Source organism: Branchiostoma belcheri, unplaced genomic scaffold (genome assembly GCF_001625305.1).
Source record: "Branchiostoma belcheri isolate BF01 breed outbred unplaced genomic scaffold, Haploidv18h27 scaffold157, whole genome shotgun sequence".
NCBI classification, from domain to species: Eukaryota; Metazoa; Chordata; class Leptocardii; order Amphioxiformes; family Branchiostomatidae; genus Branchiostoma; species Branchiostoma belcheri.
The window spans coordinates 16680-39980 of record NW_017803013.1 but is presented as its reverse complement, the minus strand read 5'-3'; the positions used below and the strand labels follow the sequence as shown (position 1 = coordinate 39980).

At 39.6% G+C, this 23301-nt stretch overlaps 1 protein-coding gene across 6 annotated transcripts in view; it reads left to right on the top strand.

Annotated features, from left to right (window-relative positions):
- Positions 1–23301, top strand: part of LOC109465754 (pleckstrin homology domain-containing family G member 1-like) — a 43331-nt gene that overhangs the window by 12295 nt on the left and 7735 nt on the right. For 3 of the 6 annotated variants that reach the window (XM_019763182.1, XM_019763180.1, XM_019763179.1), the window contains exons 2-12: positions 13050–13513; positions 14256–14356; positions 16805–16874; positions 17075–17121; positions 17276–17333; positions 17478–17570; positions 17964–18095; positions 18885–18914; positions 21474–21512; positions 22576–22689; positions 22806–22901. In XM_019763182.1, coding sequence (XP_019618741.1) covers positions 13058–13513; positions 14256–14356; positions 16805–16874; positions 17075–17121; positions 17276–17333; positions 17478–17570; positions 17964–18095; positions 18885–18914; positions 21474–21512; positions 22576–22689; positions 22806–22901 — 1236 coding nt within the window. In that variant the 5' untranslated portion in view covers positions 13050–13057. Of the gene's footprint in view, positions 1–6325; positions 6493–11915; positions 12067–13049; positions 13514–14255; positions 14357–16804; positions 16875–17074; positions 17122–17275; positions 17334–17477; positions 17571–17963; positions 18096–18884; positions 18915–21473; positions 21513–22575; positions 22690–22805; positions 22902–23301 lie in introns of those variants that run through there. The other 3 variants (XM_019763178.1, XM_019763177.1, XM_019763183.1) reach the window with 3 other exon arrangements.

The following is a 23301-nucleotide window of genomic DNA, read 5'->3' as shown; positions in this document are numbered from 1 at the left end:
TCTGTCTGTCTGTCTGTCTGTCTGTGTTTCCGCAACTTTGTGGTCAGCATAACTTCAGAACGCCTTTATGGATTATGATGATATTCGGTATGTTGGTAAGTCTTAGGAAGACAAACGTCAAGGTCAAATATGGGCCTCCTGGTGGATGACCTTGGTACTGCAGCAGAACTTCCGGTTTTTGTATCTTTTGTCCTGAACATGCTATGGTCTTGATGTTTTGGTGACAGATTGCTTTTCCTGTCAGGAATAAGTGGTGTGAGTTTGGTCCCCCTAGCAGCTTGTTTTGGAACTGCAGGGCACTTTCTGGCGAAATGTTTAAAAGCCAATAAGTCCAGATAGGAACAACATATTTTAATAATTTTTGGTGTGTAGGTAGCTGAGAGAGAGATGTACATGATTAAATGCAAATTATGCAAATGAGGACTTTATTTGCATAAATAAATTAATGAGGAAATTCTATAATTACAGTGTTTTACATTATACTACTTTCATACATGTAATGTATGTAACCTATGGCAGGCAGAACATCAACAGATACTAATTATGCAAATGATGACCTAATTTGCATAATTTATGCAAAAATTCTATGATTTCTTAATGGGGAATGATGGGAATGTCATACTTGGGACATCTGTAACTTAATCAAAAGTTAACATACATCACGATGCATATATCATGTTAATGCGGAGGTCATTTGCATAATTAAAGAGGAAATTTACATTTACATATCAAGCCCATATTTCATGGAGGTATGAGGTCTCGGAATTCTTGTTACAGATCTGTTGGCATTATGACAGGTATTTACTTGCTGAAAGTCATGACTGTAGCGGGTGAACATACTCAGACTGCGTGGGTTTCAATGATGGAACTCTGCATTACTCGTTTGTTTGATCTCATTGCTCCGAGTATTTTACAAGTTTGTCAACACCCAGTGCTTTCATGGGTCACCAAACCCTGGTCCCAGTCCACAAGAATTTGACTTGCCAGCAGTGCCTTTTGTCAGTCAAGCATGGAAGGAATTTTCTGAGCTGGTTTTACTTTCAAGTGTCTCTTTTGATTTCTACAGGGTAGGATGTAAAACTTGATTCTCCCTTAGCCTCTAAGTATACCTGTAGGTATTAAATACATTGCTACATATATTGCTACATGTATATCTGTGACAGGATAACATTTTACCACATATGTGGATTTTCCCTAAGGTTTCTCCTTTCTAAATGTCAGCTTTCTACATCTTGCCACTACCTACTGCTGACCTTGTGCCCTCCCCTTTATGACGTAGGTATATATGATTGTTGCTAAAACAGATGCAACATGGCAATCTCTCAGCATACCTGTCATGTGTGTATGAAAAACACAGTCATTTCTGCAGCTCCCTGTCTTTACTGGTTCAAACAGCAGGGGAAATCAATCTGATACTATATAGATAGAGTGATACAAGCCCTGAGTGATGCCTGTGCCCTAAATACTGGTGTTGTTTTACACGTGATGCCTGTTACCTGCCAGGGTGCTGTTGTTCCCCTGTGTGTCCCAGTCACCTTTGTCCCGCCCCTTTTTGATGGGTAGTGCCACCTGCTGAGTTAGGAGTACCCATTACATGTCTGTGTGCCTTCTCTATCTCACCTGTACTGTACATGCACATCTCATCTCATCAGGTTTCCTTCCAGACTTTTTTGAATGCATCAAATCATGAAACAGATCTTGTATGTGCTACTTAGGGCTTAAAAGACTTTTTCCATACCTGAACAGACGGAGGGAACATTAAAAATGATCTATACCAGCCAAATTTCACCTGCACAACTAATTTCTTTACTTTTAGCCAATAAAAAACAATGTTTTAACTATGTTACTAATACCCAGTAGCACAATTTCTACTAGTAATTTATACAGGATGAGCCTACTACAACTGCCTGTATGTCACTCTAGCCTCATGAACCAGTACAGGTTAGCTGCAAGCACAGAATTACCTGCTCAGCTCCAATTTCACCTGCTAGTAGATTGCTTATGCAGGTGTTACTTAAAGCCTTGTTAGTGTTACTAAAAATTTCCTTTGAAACTCCCTTTACAACCTATTATGATGCCATGTTATGAATGTAGTAGTGCCATTATATTCCATTCTATAACCTTGCCTACTCTTCTGCCTGGCTGGATCACATATACAGTATTAGAAGTCACTGTACTGTGTTCTCAAGAAAGTGTTGAATTTTTTGTAGAGGTCTATTACTTGAATGTGCATACCTTAGTAATCACCCAATTACACATGTATGTGCTTTGTGGCATGCTATACATGTATATTGATGTTCTCCTATAGTCGAGAATTATATATAATTGAACCTGTTTTTAAAAATATTGGAGACATTTTTGTTAGGGGTAATTTGTTATAAATATGTGAAGGATTTCAGTTCAAAATGCCATAGGTTAGGTTTTATTGTGATTTATAACAGGGAATGCCACCGGCGAAACAATTCCCCGCCATTCCACCCCATCTGTAATTGATTTGTAACTACATTTACATGGGTTTGCTTGTCTCAAAACATGTCCTGGGCCATGTTGTTAGAGACAGCAGTCTGCATGTTTTTCTGTCTCCATTCTTGTCTCCTTATCACACCAATACCTCAGGTGTATGTGATCAGCATATATGTAGTAATTACAGTATTTCAGGTGAATTACTGAGTATCCGTAATGCACAGATTCTCAGAGGCCCCGCACAGGTATGTAAATTGTAATGTTTTCCAATGTACCTCTGTTGGTAAACCACTATATCATTTGGGATTAGGTTCAGTTATCAAAACTTATCTTTGACTGATGTCTATACTTAGATCCGCTGATGAAGCAAAAGTGTTTGTGTGGTCTCCATTCGGTATGCCTACTCATTATCATGGCTTTACAAGGTATGTTTATTACTGATAAATGGCGGCGTGATCAGACATGCTGTTATCTTACAGGCCACCTTTATGCTTGTGTCTCTAGGCCCAACATGCCATGCCTGTGGTGTATGCCTTATCTTTCTCAGGCAAAATTCCCAGTGTGGATATATCTGTAAATGTATAGAACCTGTCCTGTATAGGTGATGATGTATAAATGTTTAGGATTTTGTTATTCCAAGCAGTCCAGCCGATGTGCATAAGATCATGATGACATTTACAAACATGTTCATCAGTGTTGGGTAATGGCATGTGTTTTGTGTACAGTGTATCAAAAGGCAGTGCACCAAAGATTTGTAAAGGTACCCAGCTCAGTTCAAGTGCAGGTAAACACAAAGAAGTGTTTTGAGGACTTGCTGCGTATATTACTTGCAAATATCGCCTTTCTAGCATCAACGGCCCAGCGGAAGTCTTACCGTGTAATACGCTTCCTGCCATGCCACCTGCTGTGGTGTACATTTCACTGTTTTGACACAAGAAATCAGGATTATGACAAGGTCAGCCTGTGCAACCATACACAGCAGTGTCATGTGCAGGCTTGGTTCATTGTTGTTCATGGAGGCTTTCCAACTAATCTGTGTATTTTCCTCCTTTTTTTTCATCTGCCTAGAGGTTGTTTCATATTCAAGTATTGAGTGTGTACAGGTATATCCTTGGTAAGGTTCCTTGAAGCGGTTGGCTGCAATGCAGAAGGTATTTGTCAGGAACATTGCTGCTGGCCTTGGTATCTATATATAACAGGAGGGATTTCTCTCTCCAAGTCCGGGTGAGCTTTTCTACCTGTTAAGCTTTATACCATCACCTTAGAAGTAGGACTGGCAGGTAACGGGAGGAGCTGCGGCCCCTTTGAGTAGCCACAACACGGGGGTACAATGGCTTCCACTAGAGTCAACAGCACAGGCTCTAATCCATCTGTCAGACCCACGCTCCAGGTCTCTAGCGTTTCAACCGGCATTGTCACGTTCGCAGAGCTTTTGTGTCTTTGCCCCTGGCATGAGGAATTGGATTATGGCAGTTAAGGGTTGTGGTTAATTTGGGCTCAAGAATGTCTTCCATACTTAGCTAGGTACTGAAGGGGTTTTTCTGTTGTATTTTGGTGTATTCTTGTGTACTTGAAATTATTCTCACATGAAATATTGTTCAACAATAGACCTGGCATTTTAGGTATGCAGCATTTGTTAAGGAAAAAAAAACCTGATGAAAAATGTGTCCATATTTTCTTAAAAAATATATTTTGGGTATCAGTATACAAGAAAGCAATGGTTGGCAGTCTAATGTCTTTTCATTCACAGGACAGGTGTCTTGCCCCTCCCTAATCCACAGGAAACAACCCTGCTTTCTGTGTGGTAATTGCTCTAACTAAAAGTGTCAAAATGGCCTCTGGGAAAGGATGTTGACAGGACGCAAGGGGTGAAAACCTTTGTTTTACTTGGTTGATATCATCAGAACATAGAAAGTTAACTTCAACCGAGCACCACAAGTCCACAACTCAAGTAGAGTCGATTCCGCGTCACCGAGTGGGTTTTTTCTCCATGTTTCTAATACGTTTGAATTATTTAGAAGAAAAGAATACCCTAGTAACAAAAGTTCTAAATTTTTCAAAAATTTGAAAATGAAAATTTGAATATATTTGAATTAATTTATATATTTCTGAAACATTTTGAAAGTGACTGTACAAAGGTCTCTTTATTTAGAATAACTTTGAACTACCCATTTGTTTCTTTCACTATTCGAAATATTTAGAACTATTTCAAACAAATGAAAAATGGTAGATGTGGGTAATTGCCCCCATAAAAGTAGGTGCTAATCCTACTCTTCTGTATTCTTCTGTATATTTTTAGATTTCACTGCTGGACACTGGTGGCTCTTTTGTTGTAAGGCATCAATGCCTGACACCCAGGCAGTCTACCCTGTACTTCACAGGGATGTGTGAATTACTTCCTTCCCATCCCACTGACCTATTTACAAAATGTTAGAAATAATTCGAAATAATGGTAAAAAATGGTAGAGTGCTGTTAGAAATATTTAGAAACTATTGGAAATGTCATATTCCACATCAGGAATATTTCAAACGTTTTAGAAAACCAGGGAATTATTTAGAATATTGACAAGATGTTCAAAATATTTCCAAATTATGAAATTTCTTAGACAAACAATTACAAAGAATTCAAAACATTTCTAAATAATGACAATAACAACCCACTCGGTGACGCGGAATGGACTCTAGCCACTAAGGCAATTTTCTGCAAACTCATCACAGGAGTAACGTAAGTTACGTGTACTGCAGAATTACCTTTGCTTGGGAAGGAACTGGTATCACTTCATTGCCGGGTATCATGAACCGTAACCACTTAACCTGACTTCCTATACAATCGCTTCACTGTGGGATGACAATTACCTCTAGGAAACACAAGCTCAATGTCACTGGGCACAACTAATGTTGGATATGGAAAACGCCATGTTGGTCCCCCAGTCCCACAGTAGGCTGTGTTTGTGTCTCAGGAGTTGAAAGGACAGACAGAGAAAGAGTTCCAGTTGTTTAGTCAGCAACTTCAAGGTATGCCCTATTTTTCAGTTCTGAAATTCCAACCAGATGGCAGTTTATTTTTCCTGCCACCTTTTGCCCTACGATTATGTTCTCCTGCCCTAGATGCCTTCGGGCTGTTGGTGTTGCAGCGTAATCTGACTTTGGAGCATTGTTTACAAGTGGTGGACTGGCAGGTCCATTATTGGGAATGGCATTGTTAAAGATTCCCAGGTGGAGATGTGCTATTCCGAGCAGCTCCACTATGCGACACAAACATCCAGCCACAAAAATATCCCACTTAACCTCCCTATGACTTTGCACATATACATGAACCCATCAACGCAGCATGGGGGAAATGTTGTAGAAAATGTTGCACATAAACGTAGAGCTAAAACTGTATTACTACTAGTTTTCAGATGATTGAGCTAGATACATGCGGTCATTGTCTTGTTCCACAAGTTGTTATATGAGTAAGAGTTGCTGAAAGTTCAGCAATATTTTGAAAGGTTGTTTTTCCTCCTGTCAGTCATAGTAATACTAACTTCCCCTGCAGTTTTACAGATGGATTTTCTTCTGTCACCACTCAGGACAGCATGATTAATCTCTGTTATTCTCAGTTCTGCCTGTCAAATGGGTTCTCTGAAGACACCGCTAGGATCTAGAATGATGACCGTTTCAAAATCAAACTGAGCATTCCTATCCATGGAGGACATCAAAATCTGGCAGAGACATGAAGATAGGATCTGCTGCTCATACTTTAGTTACCACGTGTACATTTTGTACGTGTCTGCAGTTGAACTTGAAGGATAACTTCACTATCAGATCCACGCATGTTCTCTCAAAAGGAAGACTATTGGAAACATGGATGCAATGTTTTGGGAAATTATGCTAGGAATTCCAAGCCACACACATGTGCATGGGTGCTAATGCCTTTGATCCAAATGCATGAGACCAGTTGTGCCGACAGTTTCCCCACTGATGGGACAGTTGGCCTTCAGATGAGGGACATGGAATTATGTGGTGTTGTCAGGACAGACCAAGGAGGTACAGATACTAGTAATTTTGTTCTAAAGACTGGAATATTTTTATGGTAGTTAGATATTGTTACAAGATGAAATTCTTTGTGATCCATGCCATCTTTATCTTGTAAAATTGGCCTTTAAAGACATACAAACACCGTTTTGATTTGAATATTTCTATCCTCGCTCAACTCAGATAAGATAACCTAAGGGTGATGCCAGGAATAGCTAACTAAGGAAAAATTTAGATGCCGCTCACTGACACAAGATATTGGATTATGTCTTCTAGAAATAGACCAGGACTGATTTTTTAAATTTGATGGTGATGTGTTTCCCATGAGGCCAGTTCACATACTACTGGTATCATACAACTGTGATTTTATGAATCTTAGTAGCTACAGAAGTCACAAGTTATCATCAGGTCAAGAAACAATATAATCATTATTAATATAGTGTACTAATTGAACATTTCATTGTAGAGTCCATTCCGCGTCACCGAGTGGGTTTTTTCTCCATGTTTCTAATACGTTTGAATTATTTAGAAGAAAAGAATACCCCAGTAACAAAAGTTCTAAATTTTTCAAAAATTTGAAAATGAAAATTTGAATATATTTGAATTCATTTATATATTTCTGAAACATTTTGAATGTGACTGTACAAAGATCTCTTTCTTTAGAATAAATTTGAACTACCCATGTGTTTCTTTCACAATTCGAAATATTTAGAACTATTTCAAACAAATAACCAAATGGTAGATGTGGGTTATTGCCCCATAAAAGTAGGTGCTAATCCTACTCTTCTGTCTTCCTCTGTATATTTTTAGATTTCACTGCTGGACACTGGTGGCTCTTTTGTTGTAAGGCATCAATGCCTGACACCCAGGCAGTCTACCCTGTACTTCACAGGGATGTGTGAATTACTTCCTTCCCATCCCACTGACCTATTTACAAAATGTTAGAAATAATTCGAAATAATGGTAAAAAATGGTAGAGTGCTGTTAGAAATATTTAGAAACTATTGGAAATGTCATAATCCACATCAGGAATATTTCAAATGTTATAGAAAACCAGGGAATTATTTAGAATATTGACAAGATGTTCAAAATATTTCCAAATTATGAAATTTCTTAGACAAACAATTACAAAGAATTCAAAACATTTCTAAATAATGACAATAACAACCCACTCGGTGACGCGGAATTGACTCTATAAAGACCATGTAATATTCTTAATTCTTCCTCATTTCCTGATTTCATGGAAATATCTTCAAAAATATATCTCAGCTGTTGCACTGAAAACTGTTAACATAAAAGTTTATAATATTTCATGACAGTTAAAAATTTGCTTGTCAAAATGTGCCACTGTCCTCTGATGGTCTGCTAAATACAGCCCCTAATGCACACCCAATCTGTTTTTGTAGAAGCTATTTAGTGCCTATATTACCTGCAATTCAGTGTAGAAATTCCCATACGTTGTTACTTATGATATAAAAGGACACTGCTTCTGCAATAACTATAGAACATGGAAGATAATCGTCAACATTGTTTCCATGGTTACATTTGTCCTTGAGAGCACTTAGCCTTCATTACATTCCTGCTACAAACAGTTCCTTTGACGTAGGCGGGTAATGTTAGTTACTTGGGAGGGTGCCACCACTGCCTCCTCACCGGCCCTCACTACCCTCAACCTTGCAAAAGGTCAACTAGAATACATATCAGCTGTTGGTTGCTAGAGAAAATATAGACTCACGTCTCAGGACGTGCTTGTTGTGTCTTTAACTATTTCAAAGGACAGGGTATTAGTAGTTCCCAGGGTTTGTGAGTGCCTCACACATTGGTGGTTGGAAGAGGACAGGAAAATACTTGAGCAGCTATCAAGAGAAGGTATTTCTGTGGTGTTTTAGACAACTGTCTTGTTTGAACCTGTCAATACAAATTAGGCTTAGAACCTTTCTCTCTGCAAAGAAGTGTTACGTGATAACTATTGACAGCAATGATCTGTTTGTTAAATGGGTGAATCCATCTAGCATCTTCCTTTCAAACTGCAAATCACATAAATGTAATCATTTTCAATCCCACCAATAGGATGACAAGTGAGAATCAAGGTATGGGGACAGAGTCAACTTGCCCATCCTCTCCTGCCTGAAGTTGTAGTTCCCCTGTTGAAGGCGGTAGTTGAGTTGAGTTGCCCCACTTTGTTCAGGTCAGTGCACCTCAGACTGGAGGACAGCTCAGGTGACAACCGCTCCATCCATCACTACAAGTTCATGCAGATTCCCATGACCAGGGTTTATCAGTCAAGGCTAGCTTTAGTCTGCTTCAAAAGCCACTTTCCATGTCCTTGATCATCCTTTGCAATGGTGCCTTTGTTCAAGTTTAAGAAAAGAGCTGCTGACTTGAAGTTAAAAGGGAAGATTTGTGAGGTCTCCCAGTCAGGCCATGGTGGTAAGTATCTTAGGAGTCTTGTTTTGGGCTAAGTAGTAACTCTACTACTGGCAGACCAGTCATGAGCAGTTGGTAAGAAAAACAAATTCCTGGTCAGGGTAGGTATGGAAGGAATGGTGCCAAAACAACCCCATTTCTCAGGACAGTTTGTTATGTGATGTTGAGATAACCTTTACAAGAAACAGGTTGGAAATGATGGCCAACAACAGAGTTGTTTTCGAGTCTGTTCTTCTTCAAACTTTGTTCAAGAACATCACCACCAGCTATGCTAGTTTGCATCCTGGCAGTGTAGAAAAGGTGTACAAAGTCCAGTTAAAATGGACTAGATGCCTGCCCCTACACAAGTGTGGACAGATAGGGTCACTGATTGTATAAATCTTTTTCTTAAATGTCACAGTAGGAGATGAAACAGTTTTACTTTCTATGTCTTGCAACTGAGATGCTGCAGGTAGATTAAAATATTCATACCCCCAAACTACTCAGATCTTTTTTCTTGTTACATACAGACAGAGGCTTCATTGCCATATTCTCTGTCAATACTTAATTCAAAGATGCATTCTCAAGCTTTCTGAAAATCTCTGCCATATTTGGGAGGGCTTGTAAGTGGATCTTGTATAGACTATCATGATTGTTTGAATTGTATCTGAATCATCATGTCTTCCCAAGGTCATTGGTTGATGAAGTAATTGGAAACAGAAGCAGTTGTCCCATCCTCTCATCCACCCAAATCTCCAGGGATCACTTGAGTGGAAAGTTTGTGGTCTTAATCCAATGTTGCCAATCAATTTTCAAGGAGCCAAATCCAGCCCAATTCCACTGGGTGTTCCCTTACCTAATTTGTCAATCTGTTTCTTGGACCCACCCACACACTTGTGGTCAGACCTGTCAGTTCATTTTGGTCTCAAGCAGGGATGAGCAACGCAATTACACATACGACATAGAAATGAGTGAAAATCCTACTTTGAATTCCTAGAAGGATTTAGTAGTACTATTACATCGAGCTTCAAAATTGATTTCAGGTGTTGTTAGGTTGTATCTATTCTACCTGTGGGTTGAGGTTTGCAGTTTGTCTACTCTTCTTCTTTGGCATCTTTACAGCTATCTTATCTGTCGACCTGAACACGTACTTGTTTGGCCTTGCAGCTGGGAGGTCAGTTTAAGGCAATGTATACTTTAAGACGTAAATAATACCATGTCTTAAGAGGTAATGGCAGCCTTGTCTTTCACCACTCCCTCACTTTCCCACCAGTTACTGATGTTACTAGTCTTAACCTTCAACCTGCTGAGGTAGCCTTTTGGCATTAATTTTGTGTTGGTTATGGGCTCAGACAGCAGGGAGAAGGTTGATGTTGATGATTGGTCAAGGCAGGCATTCTTTTTATGTGAGACAACATGTCAACATAACAGCTGCTTGGTGGTAATAGACGGGTACAAAGAAAATACATGTATATCAGAACCCTTGGCATTGCTGAGTCTAACTGTAGAGTGAAGCAGGTTTCTAGAATATAGTGAGGTTTATATAAGGCCTATACTGTAACCCAAAGGTTGTTTTGCAAGATCTGATGGTATGCCAAAATCAATTCTTGGTCTATATTTGGGATCTTGTTGGCTAACAGGTATGTAAACAGCAACTAGGCCTATTAGGAACTTGTTGACAAATTTTTGTCTTCTTTATAGTTATTAATATAGGTCATATATAGAATTTAAAAGAGTGCTGTGACAGGTAAGGCAGAGTTGAAACCTGGAGAGCAGTTCAGAAGTACATGTAATAGTATGGCTTCCATCATGTATCAGATGTTCTAGATCACCCATCAGGTGGTATGGTGAGCAGGGCTAGAGTTATGAGCCTGATGGTGTTTTTCCTGCATGCTTATTTCAGAGTCACATAAATTCAGGGTGACTGTGTTATTCTGCTGTTTTTCCAACTGTTCCATTAAAGAAAGGTAGATTCCAGCTGTGGTTTTGATTATAATCAGATGCATGCTGATGCTTGCAGATAATGTATGTAAAATGAGGTTTCTGGTCATATACCTTATTAGGATGATTGTAGAAATGAGTGTGAAAATTTGGGTTGTCATGGATTGGTGAAGGCTTAGAAGTCCATATGATATATTCCTCATGTTAAAATCATGATTTTCCAACAAAAAACAACCCCAAACAGTGAATTCTTTCATAGATATTTACATTTACATTGCCTATCCATTACTTTTAAATTTTGTCTTTTTATTATACCATATTTGGGGAGGTATGTATAAATACATCCATTAAGTTTTCAAGTGATGTTACCAAAGGTAAACTTAACCAACAATTTCCAGCAAAATACAATGATTTACATTTTAGTAGCACAAAAACAACATGTTTTACAGCTGTAATTACATGTAACAGGTGATCCTTTGGAGTAGTATGTAAATTTTATTTCCTGAAAAACATACTGTCATTGTTTATGTCCTTCGACTTTCTCCTCTTGCTTTCTCAGTACGTCTTGTCAAACAGGTCAGTGAACTTTATTTGGTTATAGCTAAAGCAAACTCTGAATGGCCTTGGTGTAAATCTTGAAGGGAAGCAAATAAAGCATGTTTCATCTGTGCTTATCTTTAGATGTACTGTGTAACGCATCTTTCTGTTCTCCACACTTTAATGTCCTATGCCCTGCCCATGGCCAACAAACATCAGAGGAGATGTCATCGGTGCCCTTCTGTTGTCGTCTGATTCATGCTCGTTTGGACACTATTTGCTGTTTTGCATAATTGCAACCTGTTGAACAGCATGGTTTGTCACACTTCTGGGGTCAATAATGAGATATTGTTTACTTATCACTGAGCAGATGGAGCGTCAGGTATGACTTCCCTTCCCAAACAGTGTCAAGTCCTGTGTTTTCCCGTAGCGTAGCCTTGCTCGATGGTCGTATTGTGACATGTTTGTTGTACAAGGCGTAGGTTAAGAGGTAATTTATTTCGGAAAGCTTGGCGGGCTTGACAGCCCTTTTCCTGTGGTATTAGCTGGAGGGTAAAGTCTACCCAAACACGTCTGTCGTGTTTGTGGGAGGGGCTCCCTTCACTAAGTATTCCAATATATTTGCAAAGTCGTCTGGGAGCCTGGTGATACCAAACCTTGACTATGAGTCTGGGTTGGGACAAGGTTGGAGTGATAGGATAGGTAAAGTACAGCTAAACAAGTGCAGCAGGTGATGCTAAAGAACCAACAGTCAACTGTTTTGGAAAGGTGTAGCTTTTGGTTTGAAACTGTTACTTATTTGCGCTGCACTGTTTGCAATTATGGTGATTGCGTTGTCCTTTATTTTGTAGTTTGTGTGACAATTTTTTTGTTATGGGTTGGCATACTGCTCCCATATCAATCCAGATTATCAACAGTCTGTTTCTACATATCACAAGTTTATAGTTTGCCACAATGTGTAATGTTTGCAGTCTACCAGTACAGTTTTGCCAAGAAGATTATAAACTAAAGTGAAACACTGTTGTACACCTGTACATAGTAGACTGTCCCCAGTACTTTTCTTTATTATGGTAGAATTTTTTCAACATGGCGAGTGGACATGTGCTCCTTCCACCTGTTACCAGAACGTTATCATGCAAACATGCTGCTTTATAAAATCTTACTTGGTTCAGGTACAGACAGAACAACAAAAGTATGCAGAAAGCCTGTCTGAGACTAGCTTTATAGAGTCGTAAATCTACAGTTGACGAGGTTGTACAGTGACTATCTTTGTACTTAACTTATCCTCAATTACTTTATTGTGCAGCAATTGAACACCCATTTGTTTGTCTTGTCCCTTGGTACATTAACATATCAAACAACACAATTTGTTTACCTATGGTAGAAGGCATTTTGCTAGCCATTTAGCTTATAATGAATGCATGAAGACTGTAAAAAAAACTGCCCTATCCGGTTCAATTCGTGAGAAAACTTCAGGGAATAGGTAAGGTAAAGCAAAAGACGTACTGTGGGCAACAATCCTGATAAAGAATTGATAAAAAATGTTAATGTCAATGATACAGTTTTTCATCACTGTTTTTTATTAATCATTTCTATATCCATGTTTGTCAATTGCCAGACTTAGAGTTAGGGAAGAAGAACTGATTGTGAATCAGAATAAACTGAGCTTGTTTCTCCTCCTGCAGAGCTGGAGATGGAAGTGATGCACGTGCCTATGTACAGCAGGGAGCTGGACCCCACTGCTAGGATGACCAATCAGGACGGAGGCCACAGGTCACCTGACAGTGACCGACCAACCAGCATCAGCTCTACCTCTTCTACATCCTCCTCTTCCCTCGGATCCTCTGGAAGGCTTATTCTTGCACCAATCAACCTTAACGAATCGTCCTGTGATGAGGCGGCAAAGGAAACAATTGACAGAACTCCTGAGAAAGTATTACGGAAACGTTCTGCACCTGCCATTATACAGATGTCCTTACCATCTTCAACAAACTCTTCCCCTGAGGAGAAACCTATTAAAGACAAACTTCTGAGAGTCAGTATGCCGACTGGGAAACTGAACAACCGAATCAGCCACACAGATAGAGTGGTGTTGGAGATTATGGAGACTGAACGGGCATACGTCAAGGACTTGCAAGACATAATCGAGGTGAGTACAAAGAATCTGCTGTAGAAATGGTTATTAATGTAAGGATAATGATGTTTCTAGGGACTTCCTGCGTGTGTAAATGTGGATGTTTCTTTTCCTAGAATTTGCCTGTGTAGTAAATATTATGCTCACAACATTTTGCTTGAAAGAACTTTCTGCATGTAACTTTGTAAATATTTCGGTTTCTTGAATGGTAAATATCATGGTCAAAATTTTGTGACGTGTTGTTTCTTGGAGGCCAAAGGAAACAGGAAGCGGATTTTGTGGTAGGAAAAGGTGTGTTTGGTGATACGTGTTGGAATGATGCGCAGGTCCTACAAGTGCACCATTTCCCATCAGCACTGCACATTCCCTTTCATATCTGCAAACCTGTCATCACCCCTGCTGAACACACCTTATCAGGACTAACCACAGGGATTAGTTTAGGTTACCTCACTACTGATTACATCATGGGTGTGCAGAGTGGGTACCTGTGACATTTAACATGTGGAAGTCACAACAAATGTCATGCATTTTTCTTTGGGCATGTCATACATGTACCTAATTAGGTCATGCCATTTTATTTCCTTGGTTCTGAGACACATTAGAATAAAGACAAGTCAGGAGAACAAGACATAAACAGGAATTTAAAACCTGACTACATTCACTCTCTGGAACTAAGTACAATTCCCATGAGTACAATTTTCATGTTATTTCTTATCTGAGAAAAGTTTAATGAATTGCTGTGGCCTTTTGTTTCCAGGGTTACATGGGTTGTATCGTGGACAGGCCAGAGCTGCCCATCACAGCTGAGGATGTCTCCTCCTTATTTGGGAACATGGAACAAATTTACGACTTCAACAGGTTGGTATGGTAATCATGGTATAGAGATATTGGGCAGGGCTGCCATGCCAGTTACCTGGTGGGTTAGGAGCTATGCCACCTGTCAGACCAGTGTTTTTAGTTGGTTGGAAACTCATGAATTCCAACAGAAGTTAATTGAACAGAAAAATTCTGAAACAATAACAACAAACAATAAGGGCACCAGACTTGTGCCTTGTCTCCTCTCCCTCTATATAGAATTTCGGTCCCTTTGGATGTCTCCTGGGTAAAATAAAAGGATTAGTTGCTAGTTTGGAGGAGGAACAGGTGTGTTTTTATTTGACGCCCGTCTGGCCCTTTGATGTGGCCAGCATCTGTAAACCGCCCAATATTGATCCATCAAATCGGAATGTTTGTTTTATTGAGGAGCGAGGGAATGCTGCAGGTACGTGATAAGGGGTCGCTTGACCGATAGTGGCTGACCACCAAATTGGCATGGTGTAGGTGTGACCCCTTCCACGTCCAGTTTGAACAGGATCGGGCCACGTTACATCAGCAGCAGCAGGAAAACAATAGTGGCACATGTTAAAGATAGACCAAACAGAGCTTGTCAACACCAAGAAGGTAAAGAAAGTAGTCCACAGTGCCTGTGATACCTGTCTCTATGTATCCTCAAGTCAACAACACAAAGCCTGCTCTCCTGTACCACACAGAATAAAGATGGGGAATAAATCTAGGTCACCCCCTGCCAAGCCTGCTGACATTACCTGTACCTGTATTGCACCAGGTCTGGCTGTGGTGAGACTAGCACTCGGGTGTAACCATGTACATATACTATCAGGTCAAACAAGGGTCAACGTATCAACAAAAATTCTGTTGTTGCACCAGACAAAAAATCAACAAATCAAAATCATTTTCCAATCAAAGTTGGGCCTTGCAGTAATGAAAGGACATTTTGTATCAGAGGGTTCAGTGAAATATTGGAAATTAGAATAGCTTTGAAAAGGGGGTGTATCTCTGAGTTTATATTGAATGTTACAAAAACATTGGTTCCTGGCTTTGATTTCTAAAGCAATCAGGTGAAACCCTAGCAGCATGTGTATCATCTACTTGTGTGAAATATGCATACAATCATGCTCTAAATAGCAAAGGTATAAATACTGGTCTATTTGTTACACAGAATATGTAAATTGTCTGTATCTCTCCATCAATAGATTACACAAAATTAAAGGCCCTGTCCGACACAGTATCTACAGATTACAGAAGATGAGCCAGGAAACAATCCTGAGTGATAACAGTTATTCCCTTGAGATGACAGATTCTGCAACCTCATGATCTGAGTGTTCCCTGGGGACCAGTAGTACATGTAGAAAATGATAGGCTTGAACACACCACAGTGCTTCATTATGGGCCCTCTGCCCATTGTTAACTTTCACAGAGACATACTTATCTATTTGTTCATCCAACCGCTCTATTCATATCAGAGGTAATTCGCTTCCATACGGCGTATTACATAGCAAGTGCTGAAGAAGGGAGAGAAGACAAAAGTAACTCTAAATTAACAGAAGTCAAAATTATTTCAAGTCTAAAACATGTTGAAATGTATCAGGATACTTTATTCGCATAAATGGATTTTAAAAATCTCCGTCAGCACTATATGTACTTCAAACAAACAGCAGTGGTCCTTTAACACATTGTCTGGGTCAGAAGTGAGGAATTTACCCTCTAGCTTATCAGCTTGTGCATCTGCCAATGTTTCTTTGTACTTTCACTGACAAGAACAATGGTGCAAACAATCTGTTGTAATAAGTCCCCTGGGACTTACCTGCAGTTGGTATCCTCCAGCAGGTGGTTATCGAGGTCAGCTAGCTTGGCTAGGAAGGAAGTTGCCCTTAATTACAACAGTAGTCGAGTGACTCATCGCAAAGGTTGATGCTTTCATCTTTCACTAGACGTTTTTTTACTGACAAGATAGTATGAAGAAATAATGTTGCATGAGCTTATTCAATGAAAGAATTCCACATGGATTCACACTTCTAACAAATATTTTCATAAAGCATTTTTCGCATAATTTTACAAATGAAAGGAAAGGAGCAGAAAAAGGTTTTTGTCCGAGTTTGAAAGGTCACATTGCCTTTCAGGATTGGTGAGCTGTAAATGATTAAGCTTGTTGAGAAATGAATTTTGAACATGTATGAACTATGATTGAAATTAGTTTTTGTTAATGCACTGGAAGTACGGTATAGATTGTGCAAGGCGGATGAAGTAGCCAAGGTTTACATGTAAATTTAACAATAGAGACCTTCCATGGTATTCAAACATTACTATACGACTTCTGTGGTATGTGAACATTACAATTCATCATATACATCAGTGCATTTCTTTTGTCATGCTGTTAGGTCAAAGCAAGGCCAAGAGCTCTTGTTAGTAGGAGTCTGTTAACACAGCTAAGCTAACAGGACTGATAGTCTGGTCACTTTGTTGTTACAGTGGACTCCTGAAGAACCTGGAAAACTGCAGGCTGAGGGCAGTCAAGGTCGCTGAATGTTTTGTCGAAAAGGTGTGTGGTAGTCTTTGTGTTGTACAAGACAAAAGGAGAGTTGTTTGTAAATATTTGACTCTGTGTGTGGTTTTTCTTAGATGTTAATTTTCAGATATCCATCTACAGTGCACTTTGTATTTTAAAAATTTCTTGGGATGAAATGTATTGAAAGGGAAAATGTAAGTCTGTATACTGATTTCTTCCAATATTTCCTACAGGCAAAAGAATTCCATATCTACACACAATATTGCACCAACTATCCCAGGTAAGTTATTCAATTCTATAGCAATTTCTCTGAGAATGTAAAAAATGTGTTACCTTTGAATTTAGTCAGTGTGTTTTGGCACCTATCGGTACCTGTGCGATTTATATTTTTGTGATATTGTAACATTACAATATGTTATATTTGTCTATTTCAGTGCTGTTGCTGTTTTGACGGAGTGCACACAAAATAGAGTCATGAATGACTTCTTCAAGGTACATGTCTAACTTCCTCTACATGTCTTATAATATAGACAACACCAGTCATATTCTATCTGAAAAGTCATTTCCAAATTTCAAGGGCTTCAAGTTTGAAGTTGCTCATGTTAACTTAACGTTTGATGTTTATTTGTGTTGTAGGAGAGACAAGCCGTTCTGAAACACAACCTCCCTCTGGGTGCATACCTGCTGAAGCCTGTACAGAGAGTTCTGAAATACCATCTACTGCTGCAGGTAACTGTTGTGATTGGGAGGGGTTTTTTAGTGTTATGTGTATGTTTGTGACTGAACACTTGTACCATGTACATGATAAAGTGAATCTACATTAAGTTGACTTTTTCCCTGTTACTTTGGAATCTATCACAAAATGTAATGGCAGCAAGTTAAGCTCCTGAAAATCTGTGAAGACGCAGACTTACTTTGTACTTTTACAAGTCAGCAGAACCAAAATGGTAGCATACTCCAAAGGAACACATTATTAGATAAATGATATGTGTAACATAATGCAGGTGAAGAAGCATGAAAACAATACCCACCTCTAGATATAGATATAGGTATTCACAGATCCTGTTCCAATATTATTTCCCACTTTGTGCCATATTTTTCTCATTCTTGTATTTCTTCTAGGACATTGCTAACAACTATGAAGGTGAGGATGGGGGCCACAGCACCATTAAGGAGGCCCTGGACACCATGACCCAGGTGGCACACCACATCAACGAGATGAAGAAGAAACATGAAGACATGCTGTATGTCCAGGTAAGCGACGTGTTCGTGTTATACTGAGTTACAGATGGGCAGACAACTTGATTTCATGTGGGATGATCTGCTCGGTTGCTTGTTTAATTAAATAAAATCCTGCAAAATATTTTTTGTAGTCAGATATTTGCTGTAATCAGATATCAATCCTGGTATTTAGAGCAGAATATAGTATTATTCCTAACCGGTTTTGTAATTTCAAAAGTATGTACAGCACATCACAGGAATGTCTACAGCATATGTGGCATTTGAAGTATGCACCTGTTACTGTGACTGAATGAGAATATCACATTCTTTCATGTATCATATATGCATCCGTCCACTGTGTCAAACTTGTAATGCTAAACTACTGTTACCTTCATTTGGAAAGGCACAAGTCTCTGATGATAAAATCTGGTGTGCTACGATGAAAGAGAATGGAGTACACATACTCATTCAAAAAGAAGTGGTATTTCCTGTACATTCAGGAAACAATGTGTGTCTTCCAACATCCTGCACTAAAATAACTTCAAAAGTAGAAGTCAGCAGTGTTTTGCCATCTTTGGTAGGCGGCATGTCTACACTTGTAGGTCATGTTGTGTTTCCAAATCCCCATATCATGCCCGAGCTCCCTCTCAGGAGCCTTCCTGACAGACCGCTGCACCTCCTGCCCTACTGTAGGGGTTCCCAACCCCCCTGGAGGACAGGGAGCTGCCAGTCAGCCAAGGAATGCGGCATTTCCGTACTCCTGCACTGCTTTGTCTCCCCTTCAACTGCTCTAAAACTCTCCCTTATTTCCCTTTTCTACAGGAAATCCAAAGTCAGCTGTCCGGATGGGATGTAAGTAGAACCCCTCTTGGATTTCTCTCGGACATAAGTGGTCATTTAGATGCCTCGCTAATTGAATTAGGGACGACAGACAAGCCACGATCAAAGGGAAGTCCTAATGACTGTTATCTCGAGGGGTAGACTTTCTACAGGAAAACCACACTGGACAGAAGGGGAAGCTGACTGTCTGGAATTCGCAGGAGAGGTGTGGGAATTGGGATATTTTAGGAGTATGTGGGTTGAGGGCATCCCCCTGCTTATTTTAGCTTGAAGGCCTTGGACTTTGCCAACAAGAGCCCAGTGGGGTAAAGGAATGTCCACTTGAGAAGAGCAGGAATGCTGAAGAGTGGTGAGGAAAGGAAAGTTGTAGGGAAGACCTTGTAGGTTGAAGCAGGAGAACAGCAGGAGGAAAACCACATCGCCAGCTCAAGGGCTGTACTGACCAAGGTTTCCCGTTATCAGCACATATTAAATATTGGGAACTTGTGTTGTTGGCTAATTTTAGCAACCAATCACAATAAGGATTTATATTGCTGTGTGAAACACTTCCAAAAGTAATGCGTAACTGAATCCAGAAGATTTCACCTTTTGTTGCGATTTAGAGCTTGGTATTTCCTAATATAATTTATTATATAAATAGACTTTTATAATAAAAGGTTCTTGAAAGAAATATGAGAATGCACCTGCTGATGACAAAGGCCCTTCACAATACTGAGAATGCTTTTCAAAATGAGATTACGATCAAGTTGAAGAGGGTTTTTAGGATGTTTTTTCAGCTGTGGGTTACATAATGGGTCTCTGATAAATGGATTAAACTGCAAATAAAGGGGGTTCATTGACTTCTGTAGAGAGCTGTACAAATTTGCCAGCCTGGCTAATAATCAGTGGCTACAGTATTGTGCTTGGGAACCTCAGTTCTCAGATAGCAATAACCTTACTTAGCAATAACAATTAGTGATTTTACTGAGTATATACTGTGAAAATTGCATAGTGGAATAGACAGAACCCCAGTAGGACAGATGTCGCCATCAGTAAAGTTCAGTTGGTTACCAACAAAACCATATGTTAAAAACTCAAGGCAAGTAAATATTGATGTTTGGAAAGAAGCAGCATTGAATTTTGTTAGGTACAACACCACAGTAATGGCATGAAAATGGAACATGTAACCTCCTGGTTGTGAACAATAGACCAGTGTGTGCAGCCTTCTCTCAGCAGCCCTGCACACCTGCCTGCAGTCCTGTCTCCCCAGACAACATGTTTGTCTTCCTGTAATGACATCATCAGTGCAGGATCAGGGGCTCTGGTAGCTGTCAGTCATAGAAAACAAAGACGTCTTTGCTTTGTAAGATTCTGTAGTCCATGGGCCTGTGCAGGCAGACATCCACTACTGTAATATTGGTGCAGCACATCTTAAACCAGGCAGTACAACCATTCATACAAGATTTGTATGAAAGCTATACTGACTAGTGGAAGTTTCTGCAGGGAAGAGAAAATAAGGTTTTGACCATTTGATCACAAATAAGAAGTAAGATTAAAAATATTTAATGCTTTTGCAGGATGCCCCAAGAATCTAAAAAGCAATGTAGTAACCTAACACCACATGTCTACTGTCTGGATTTAGAAGGATAAGAATGACACTACCTCATCACTGGTCCCCTGCAATAATCTCCAAGCAGATCCCTATCGGTGGCAAAAGACAGTATCCATTAGCCATAGGAGTTAAGCTCGCCACCGACGAAAAGGAATGCTCCTCCCTGTTTCAGTGTCCGCAGATCCCGTCGGTGGCGAGCTAAACTCCCTGCAAGTGTGGTTTTCTGAGGCAATTAGCAATAAGTTTTATTGCCCCCCCCCCAACTGTGATTTCCCTTGCACACATATTGAATTTGGTCTTTATCCATAACCTGTCAACGGTTAAAGGTTTCCCCTGAAACCCTCTAACTTTTAAGGTAGACCAGTCCTAAGTTTGATCCTGCCCAGGAGACTATGTACCACAGAGATGTTTAAAGGAAGATTACAGGAAAACAAAGACATTCTCTATCTAAAGGTTGGACCTAAGAGTTTTAGGTGAGACCAGTAAGCCTCTCACTGCTGTGTGTGCACACATGCCAGGACCAAAGTCTTAGACCTCCTTTCTAAAACCACTGAATACTCGTCTGTGTGTCCCGTTCTGTCGGAAGTTGGATGTTTAGGTTTGCCAGTTCAAATGGATGTGTTTGGACAGCTTCAAGAGCAATGGCTCCAAGGAAAAATGTGTCAAGAGAAAATCATATTGAGCTTTAAAAAAAGATTCTCATCCATATTAATAGGAAAGTTATACAAAAGCAAAACATCACGATGAGCATTTGAGGATATAACCATTTTGTTCTGATAACTGATGTTGTTACACTGTTTTTCTATGCTAAACTTCTATGCTATGCAATGTAAATGAGAAGAAAGAAGCTGGTGACTGTTATGTCCAGTTGTTTGTACCGTGTGGGTGACATGTTTTCCCTTAGGTCTGATCTATGTCAAGTGCCATGACCTTGGGGGGAGGCCAACCGTCTGACCTTCTTGCAATTTGTTTGATTTCAGGGTCACGACCTGACAACATATGGGGAGCTACTTCTGGAGGTAAGAATGATCCCTCATGTCTTCTCCTGTGGAGTCTGTAAGATATATCACAAAATGACCTCTCCTAGTTAGACATTAGACCACACACAAACTCGATTTCATGAATGACAATATTGGGACAGCCCAAAATCGTTTGAAAAGGCTCTCATGTGACATCAGACAAGGCGTTATACTGCTAGTATGAATCAAGGATATGAACATAAAATCTAGACTGTGGTTGACAAAAGTCCTAAAGAGGGGCATTGCGTCAAGATGACACCTTTTCCTGTAGCGTCGTCATCAAACTTAATTCAAAGTACAAAGTAATTATTTGTGAGTGGTGACATGAACGTCATCACTGATGAAAGTTACCAATAGATCAAAGGTGAAGCAAATCCACTGTGTAATGAGGTGACAATTGTCCACAGGTGAGGCAAATGGGCTTGCTGTGGGTTAATGAGTTCCAGTGGGCTATGGCTTGTCCTTGTCCCTGCAGCTTGTACGTTGATTAGCATGATGTCATGTTGATTTAACCATGGGTGGACTCAAATTGGACACACCTGTTCTGGGTTGGTGATCCAGCTTTGTCCTTTGGAAGACAAGAGAAATTGGTGTGAAATAGAGTGATCCATTTTCCCAAGAGTTATACCAGTTTCATACTATGCAAAAAATTATTGCCATAGTTATGCTGTGATGACATCATACTACATGACTTGAATTACAGACTGTACATGTAATCCCACTTGAAATGCAAATTAAATCAGTGCCTTAATTTCCTTGTCCTAACTTCCGGCATGTTAACTTTCAAAGTATCCAACATCATGGGCTTAATCAAAGGAAGTACGGTCGAAAGGCAAACTTTGATTTTGGAGTGTGTATCCAGTCATTAAATCACGGATGAAGGTCCTTTTGAGAGCAGAACAAGGGATGTTTAGATTAGGAAGTTAGATCAGGGATGCTAGTTTTCAATAACATGCCAACAACATGTACATGCATATCGAAGCATAATTTTTACCCAACAGTTCTCACACAGTTTTTGAATAGGGAAGAACTTGAATTCCCAACTTTCTTCTTGCACTTCCAGGGATCTTTTCGTATGTCTCGGGCCCGGAATGAGCGTCATCTGTACCTGTTTGAGAAGATGCTACTAGTTACCAAGAAGTTACCCAGCGGTCTGCAGTGCAAGACTCATATCCTGGTAAGGAACATCAGATGGGTGTTGAAAATTTCCTATAAACCCATGTCATGAATACCTTTTGAGAATGCATACCATATTGAAATCCATTCAAATCCATTGTGTTTGTTTGATTCCAGTGTTCCAACCTGATGATAGTAGAGAGCATCTCTAACCAGCCCAACAGTTTCCATGTCATACCGTTTGACAACCCAAAGGTGCAGTACACATTTCAGGTCAGTACCACTCAAAACAGGTCTTAACAGTTTTGGAAAGAAAGCTGTAAAAGGTTTGAAAATCTCTTTGTTCAGGTTCAGATTTAGGAATTTTGACATTCTTGCAAGCTGGAAACAATGAAGTACAGTGCCTCCTGTTGATCATTTTAAAAACTGCAGCTTAAATAATAATGAGTATGCATTTACTCTATTTGCACCAATTTGTACCAGGTTTGAAAATCTCTTTGTTCAGGTTCAGATTTAGGAATTTTGACATTCTTGCAAGCTGGAAACAATGAAGTACAGTGCCTCCTGTTGATCATTTTAAAAATTGCAGCTTAAATAATAATGAGTATACATTTACTCTATTTGCACCAATTTGTACCAGTATGTGCTGGCAAAACAGCACAAAGAGATGCAT